General features: G+C 43.2%; 1 protein-coding gene across 1 annotated transcript; it reads left to right on the top strand.

The window, feature by feature from the left end:
• Nucleotides 1-829: 829 nt before the first annotated feature.
• Nucleotides 830-6,236, top strand: LOC133899149 (uncharacterized). Its single transcript, XM_062340105.1, has 9 exons — nt 830-1,089; nt 1,177-1,423; nt 3,703-3,852; nt 4,609-4,666; nt 4,739-4,831; nt 5,015-5,047; nt 5,288-5,379; nt 5,503-5,562; nt 5,646-6,236. Exons 1-9 carry the CDS (start codon nt 962-964, stop codon nt 5,877-5,879), a joined length of 1,095 nt encoding a protein of 364 aa, XP_062196089.1. The 5' UTR covers nt 830-961; the 3' UTR covers nt 5,880-6,236.
• Nucleotides 6,237-7,732: the final 1,496 nt, after the last annotated feature.

Below are 7,732 nucleotides of genomic sequence, written 5' to 3'. Positions count from 1 at the left end.
TGGTTAGTTTTTGAGTTTATACTCACACTACTACAGAACCGGCTATATATATCGGTTCATCACTGTCGGTATCTAATAGTCGGCAGTGATGGAACCGGTTAAAAAAGCTATACGGAAAGAATCAGTCAATGTGGCTTATGAACCGGCAGTGATAAACGACATCATTATCGGCTGAAGGCTTGAGATATTAGTGATACTTTATTGTTGGTTAAGGGTGTTGATCGACAGTGATACCGGTAGTCACAATCGCATAATGATTTTTCATATGAATAGCAAAGGGTCCAATTTTTTCTTCTTTTAGGCAAGGGGCTGAATCTAACATAGGAAATTAACCAAAAGAAAAAGCATGAAACCTGTTTAATTTCTTTCTTATCAAAGGAGAAAATTAAAAGTGATGTTATTTTTTAATGCCTGAAATACATATATTTTTTTAAGATAACGAACAACAACATCCGACATCAATCTAATATCTAGGACATCATCTTGTACCTCCGGTCATCTTTGTCATCTATGTGTCCTTACCTCAAACGCTCCCTCCATCCCACCCGCCTTTGGCCATCTTCAGTGGTGACCCTGCCACTCTAACCTTCCGTGTTGAGATACTCGTCCACCCTAGCTTACTAGTTATCCTTTACCATCATTTCGTCACCTCACCTTATCCCCGCGTTACCGTCCTATCTGTCAGATCAACCTGTTTTGGCAGGTATTTCTCTAAACTTCAGAAAAACACACCGATAACACAAAAACCTTCAATCCGAACTTTAAACCCCAGTCGTCGTCATTTCTGATTCATGCTCCCAAAATTCAGGTAGAAAGCGTTACTAATCCATTCTTGGAGCACAAGTCGTTCGAAACCGTCCTTGAAAGCAAGTTGGTTCTACACACGGAGCGATTATTAGCGACATCCCTTCAACCCCAAGTCTCCTCTCCTCAAACCTATCTCCCACCGCCGCCGAGGACGATGGCGACCCTCCTCCGGCGATCTGCCGCCCCCGCGCGGCAGCTCCTCCTCCCGCGCCACCTCGCCGCCTCCGCCCCTGCCGCCTCCCTCTCCTTCTCGCGCTACAACCCCCGCGACGACATCTCTCGGTAGAACCCTACCCCCTCACTCCCTCGCTTCCTTGCGGAACCTTCTGGAAGCTCAGATTGACGACCCCGCGCGCGTGTTGCTTTCAGGTACGACCCGCCCAACACGCCTGTGAATTGGGGCGTGAGCATAGTCCCGGAGAAGAAGGCGTTCGTTGTGGAGCGCTTCGGCAAGTACCTCAAGACGCTCGGCTCCGGGATCCACCTGCTGATCCCCGCTGTCGACCGCATCGCCTATGTCCACTCGCTCAAGGAGGAGGCCATCCCCATCCCCGACCAGAACGCCATCACCAAGGATAACGTCACCATACAGATCGACAGCGTTCTGTACGTCAAGGTATACCTCGCATCGCCTTGCTCGCCTTCTCTACTCTCCATACGGATTGAGTGATGCTGTTGGTTGTTGGTGGTTTCACGCTTCACCTGTTGTGGCTGGTAGATTAGGGATGAGTGAATGTGACGCGTTATGGTCAAAGTTTGTGTGAATTGGATTGATCCAGCTTGCGATTTGGTTGGTGTAGGCTGGATTATGGCATGGGTTTCTGTATTTAGTTATTTGCCATTGAACTGAGGAGATGGTCGGAGGGTTGTGTCGCGTTAAAGTTTTTTTATGTGAATTTCCGGGTTTTCTGTTACAGATTTGGTCTGGGTTTCCTGTTTATTGTTTACTTTTTGGGCTTGGTGTGGGAATTGACGGATATATGTTTGGTTTCCTGCTTTCGGATTTTTGGTTGGTACTTGATAGGGAGCATTGTGCAGGAACAGGGCTTAAGAGCATGTGAATCCGATACCCCCTCTGTTAGGTGCTAAGGGTAGTTACCTAGCTTCACCTCTTCCTTAGCTACTTGTGCTGTATCCTTAGCACCCATTCATAGGTGCTAAGGTGTTATTAATTTTTTAAATTTTAATTTATATATAAATCCATATACTGATAATATATATTTCCATGAAACTACAAAATAGAGGAGAAATATTAATCTGATTTTACAGGAAGAGAATAACTTGGAATGTGACTAAAATACAACGTAAGTAGAAATAAAATTATTCAATAGGCTCACGTGGATATTTCTGCCATATATTGCTCTGTTAAATCCCTCTCAATTGCTGATGTACTGAATCGTTCAGTTTTTTCTGTTTCTAGCTGAGTCATCAAAACCACGGCTGCTTGGCACCGGGGTAAACTTTTGCGTCGCTGCTACGATTTCTGCCGCTAGCTTCAGGTGCTGTATCGGTTGGCACCAAATCCAATGAGTTTCTCTCCTGTGGCTACCTCTTAGCAGTGACCGAATGACCGATACATGTGCTCTAAGGCAATGAACTTGGAGGTGTAACATATCGAGTAAACTGAGTGAGACAACTTTGTGTTTAATTGATACTGCAGTATGGTTCTAATCTTCTTTGCCATGCACTTGTGATTTACATTAGTTGATCGTGTCATACATTGAATAGCTTAAGAGGGCCTTTTGTGTCTCCTGAGTATACTCCAATTTGGATAGGTGTGTTTAACTGAAAGCGGCTCTGGAAAACTTGGAAGGTCTGTTTGAGTTGATTGTAACTGTGTAAATTGCATCGCTTTGCCTAGTACGAGTCGGATAGGTATGATGGGTTTGCGGTGATACTCGGGTATGCAATGGATGCAGGTTCACAGTCTTGTGTGCTCTTTTGTATGTATTCGATGATGGTTGTGTTATGGCCCTTTTGGCTGCACTAAGTTGCAGATGTCACCACCTATTGTCATTGAGATCAATGCCTGGGCTCATTCTCAATAATTGTAACAAGCTCAAGATGCCGCAGACTATAATGTTTTATACCTCAATTTTTGCGGATAACACCTGCCTATGTGTGAACTTCTTGAAGGTGTTTCTATTTTTTAATGAAATCTGGTATTTGAATCACACCTTCAGATCTTGCCTTGTTTCAAACTTTGTCAGGGCTGTAGAACCAACCATTGTGTGAGACTAAATTTATATGGCTTCCAAGCCTTTGTGATTTAGTTAGGTAGCTTCTAAGTGAATTCTATTGTAGTTTTTAGTGCTTCAAAAGACATGCTGTTTTTTCTATCAAATCTCAACTTAAGATCCAACTTGTTAATTTTATTTCTAACTTGGTGTGGAGGTATTTAAATGGGAAAGCTGTATTGATGAGTTATTGTGAGAATAAACAGACTGCTTATTTCCTTGTGAAGTAATGTCCGTGGGATCAAGCTTAGTTTATTTTTGTCAGACGCTGTTGAAATGCTTCGTTGGCTTGTATTGTGTCATTGTGCTTAATAGGTACAGTGGCAGTTTTGCTCCATGATTTATTCTGGGTTTGTTTTATTGTATAGGATAGCAAGCATTCTATTTATCATTGGAATTATGAAATGCTGTATAATTCAGATTGTCTACTATGTTTTCATGTGAAGTCGCTGTCAATATCTGTGGCTTTTGTAGTTCTGTAAGTATTGCTGCGGTTGGTGCACCTGTTGTTCTTAGTACCATCAACTGCTGGCCTGCCAATGCTCTAAGTCGAATTTGAGAAATTCCATAATTAATACAGCGAAAGTTGTTTATTCCGGAAAACAAATGTTCTTGCTTCTGAGTGCTGAGCGCTTCATGATTTTGTTGAGTTTTGCAGATTATGGATCCCTATCTTGCTTCCTATGGTGTGGAGAATCCAATTTATGCAGTCTTACAACTTGCACAAACAACAATGAGAAGTGAACTTGGGAAAATAACCTTGGACAAAACTTTTGAGGAGAGAGACACCTTAAATGTAAAAATCGTGGTATGGCTTCTTATTCCCATCTTGAGTTCTTTTCCATACCATAACATTTGGTGTGGAGAAAATGCATCTGAGCTTCATATTGTACTGTATTACCATACATACAGCTTTTTTTTTGACATATCAAGAAATCATTGTTCCCTGGCATCATTTAGTCCAAATCGCCAGCCTACTGAAATTATGGTATGTGTTGCATACATTCTCTTGATAGGAAAGTGAATGCCACTGTATTAGATAATCTTTATGGGGGCCAATGGGTTACGAAATTATGATGTGGTCCATTTGAAACATATGAAGAGCAGTTGCAATTTCAACATGTTAGTTTGTCTCATTGCTTTTATGCTAGAACTAATAGGACAGATAAACATCGTCCTTAATCATCCGAGCTTTCAACATCAGCAGTTATTTCTTATTTTCATGTTCTTTGTTTAAGCTTCTCTAATAAGAAACTTGTAAAATTCGTTTGATATGTTATGATTGCTTTATTATGCCATTGTACTGTTGATTAGTATTATTATCAAATGATTTTGTACTATGTATAATTCAAAACAAACTGCAGAAGCAAAGAACTTAACCACACAATGTTCTTTCAGACCCATATGTGGTAGCTGTTGTTTGCTCTCTCTCTCTCTCTCTCTCTCTCTCTGAATGTAGCCTTTGTCTCACGCTTGTTCATCACTTAACTAAAATCTGCAAGTATTTTTGTGGGGTACCAGCTACCTTTTTATCTGGTTAACGCATTCTGTTGATTTTCTGCAGAGGTCCATCAATGAGGCAGCAACAGATTGGGGCTTGAAGTGTATCCGTTATGAAATCAGTATGTCGTTTTCCTTTTTAATATTTGAGTTATACCTTTATTGTTTCTCATGTTTTAAAATTGACGATGCAGGGGACATAACTCCTCCACATGGGATTAAGGTGGCTATGGAAATGCAAGCTGAAGCAGAAAGGAAGAAACGTGCCCAAATCCTTGAATCTGAAGGTGATGACTGCACAGTTTTTTTTTCCTTCCATTTTTTAGGTTGATATGTGGTTCTAATTCTTCCTCTGGAAAAGTAGATATGTTGGAGACAGCCTTACCATGTTCCATATTCAAGAGATGTTATTGACTTTGATATATGGCGGGTAGAACTCTGTCTGACATTTTTTTCATTTGTTGTACCAGGAGCTATGTTGGATCAGGCAAATCGTGCAAAGGGTATGTGACATATTTCATTTATACTGTTCCTTATTTTCATGTTCTCCTTTTCTGTAAATCTGTTCAGCATGCATCATTCCATCACCATTTCGCTCTCTTTCGATGATAGGATTGCTGGTGTAGTTTAATTAAATTGAACATAGTAAATGATTTGCATTTTTTTCTTCTAAAGGGGCTTAAGTTTCTTTTATTAATTTTCTCTGCCATGAGGGATTTAGTTATTTTGGTAATGAACACCAGGTGAGGCCCAAGCGATTCTTGCCAAGTCAGAAGCTACTGCTCGTGGAATCAGTCTGGTTTCAGAGGCAATGACAAGTAAAGGCAGTACTGAGGTATCGTGGTTTCTTGACTATCAATTATGCCGTACAATTGTAATTAAGTTATGCATCACAATGGTACTTACTATAAATTTTATGTGCTCTCTTAAATGCTAACAATTTATATTTCTCTTCTAGGCTGCAAGCCTTAGACTTGCAGAGCAATACATCAAAGCATTTGAAAATCTGGCCAGAAAGGTGAGATCACGAAGTTCTGTTACCCTATTTAACGTCCTCTTTCGTGAATTTCAAAGTGCTGATGTTTTTCTTATCAAATGTAGACGAATACAATGCTCCTTCCAAGCGATGCTGGCAACCCGGCATCTTTCATAGCCCAGGCTACCAAGATATACCAGCATACTGTCCAGTCCAACCCCCAGTTAGGAGCTGACCACCCCCAGATAGAAGAGCTGGAGGAATCAGAAGGAGAGACCGGTCCTGCTACCCTACCACTCATCCCGGAAGCAGATCCTGGAAAGACCTTCTCCCTGCAACACCGCAAAAACAAGCATTGAGTTGTGCTCGAGTACCTGAAGGAAGTCCTTTTTTGTCTTACTGTTCTGCAAACATTGTGGAAGTGTCACTGAGAACACCAGTAGCGTTAGTTTTCTTAGTTTAGACTCTCGGTTTAAGAAACACTAATGTGCTGGAGAAGTTAAGAGGATAGAAGCCTAGGCATTGTTTTCTGGGAGCTAAATGGAAATAAGTTTGGCGACCGGAAAGAAAGATTTTGATTCTGGGGGGTTAAACTTTGGTTCGTTCTTATGCGATGCAAGTTTGTAAATGCAAAGGTTGGGTTATCGTTCGTGAAACAAGTACACTTGGTGGAAACATTTTGGTTTAAGGCAGCTGTGACTTCACTTAACCTGTTAGATGCTGAACTGAATTCAGATCAGATCAGAATTGTTCATTGTTTCCTTATGTCTGTGGCTTGGTGCATAGCTTCTGCTCCAGTTTTCTGTAGTTTAGCTTACATGGGAGCAAATGAAGGGGGGTGATCTTGACAACTTAGTGTCTATAAGCGATTCTGCAAACCTGTCGCATACCAAGGGGATTCTTATCCCAATCTGATATTATTTCTCAGTCAGTCGCTGTTATTGCAGTGGATGCTCAATGCTACTGGTATTGTTATGTAGCGTAAAAGAAACAACCGTATACTAAAGTCTAGTCGCGTGGGCTATTTTACTAGTTCCAATCGACTCAGCAAAATTGGATGTGCAACACGTACTATATGCAAAAATGGCAGAAACCGTCGCAATTTAAATTCATTCATAGTGTGGGGAGGGCAACAATTCAAATTCTCCCTGGTCGATGTCAAAGAAGCTTGAGCTCTGCACAAGTACGCGATGATCAACTCCGTCGAGTGGTGGCGTCTGCTGGAAGCATAAATTTAGGGGCCGTTTGGTAGAGCTCTGATTCTGTGGTGAGAGTGATTCTGTAGTGGAAATAGGGTGAGAGTGATTCTGTGGTGGAAGTGATTCTGTTTGTAAAATCGTTTGGTATGCTAGTGGTGGAAGTGATTCCTGAGAGGATATTGTGTTGAAATCGAGGAGAATCAGTCGAGAATCAGGTGGAAGCTAGTTTTTTCAGCTCCCACCTCGCTATACAAAACGAGAAGTGATTCCCGCGCGAAATCACTCCCCGACCAGTCTGTTTGGCAGCGTTAGGAGTGATTCTGGAGCGAAATCAGCTCCCAGAGCTCTACCAAACGGGACCTTAGGTGATCCATATATCATCCTCAACGAGCAATTGCCACATATTTTAGTGATGCCGGGTCAGCATGCTCCGAGTTTCAATATCGAACCCATAGCATGAGATTCAATTCAGAACATTACAAATCAGAACACTGCTAGCTGCTACCTAGCCAGGGTCTACCAAAATCTACCCTTTAGCCGTGGTTACACAGGTCAATGCATGTCGATCAGCGTGGACCGCGACGGCAAGGAGTAGCTGTGCAAGCAGTCGGCCATCATCCGAGCGCATCCTGGCCACACGCCCTTGTGGACTCGGCGTGCTCGGCGTCGAGCGCCTGCGTGGTGCTCCTGTCCTCGTACTTGGCCGCGGCGAACACGGCCGCGGCGCCGAGGATGCGGAGCTGGCGGGTGCCGCCATCGATCTTCTTGGCTGACAGGACGCGGTCGACGTAGGAGACGGCGCGGTGCAGCGTGCCTGGGTCGAGGTCATAGTATCCGGAGAGGTCGTGCATGAACGCGACGAGCTCGGCGCGCTCGGCCATGGTCATCTCGCCCTCCTGCGTCGTCCAGAGGTAGCCCGCCGAGGGCCGCTCCGCAGGGTCCTTCTCTACGGCCCGGAGGCTGGCGTCGATGTGGGCGTCGTAAGGCTCGAACGGCTCCGGCTGCTGATTCGA

The sequence above is a fragment of the Phragmites australis genome, chromosome 18, assembly GCF_958298935.1.
Source record: "Phragmites australis chromosome 18, lpPhrAust1.1, whole genome shotgun sequence".
In the NCBI taxonomy this organism is placed as follows: domain Eukaryota; kingdom Viridiplantae; phylum Streptophyta; class Magnoliopsida; order Poales; family Poaceae; genus Phragmites; species Phragmites australis.
The sequence above is the reverse complement of the archived record's forward strand: the minus strand, read 5'-3'. Positions and strand labels throughout refer to the sequence as shown.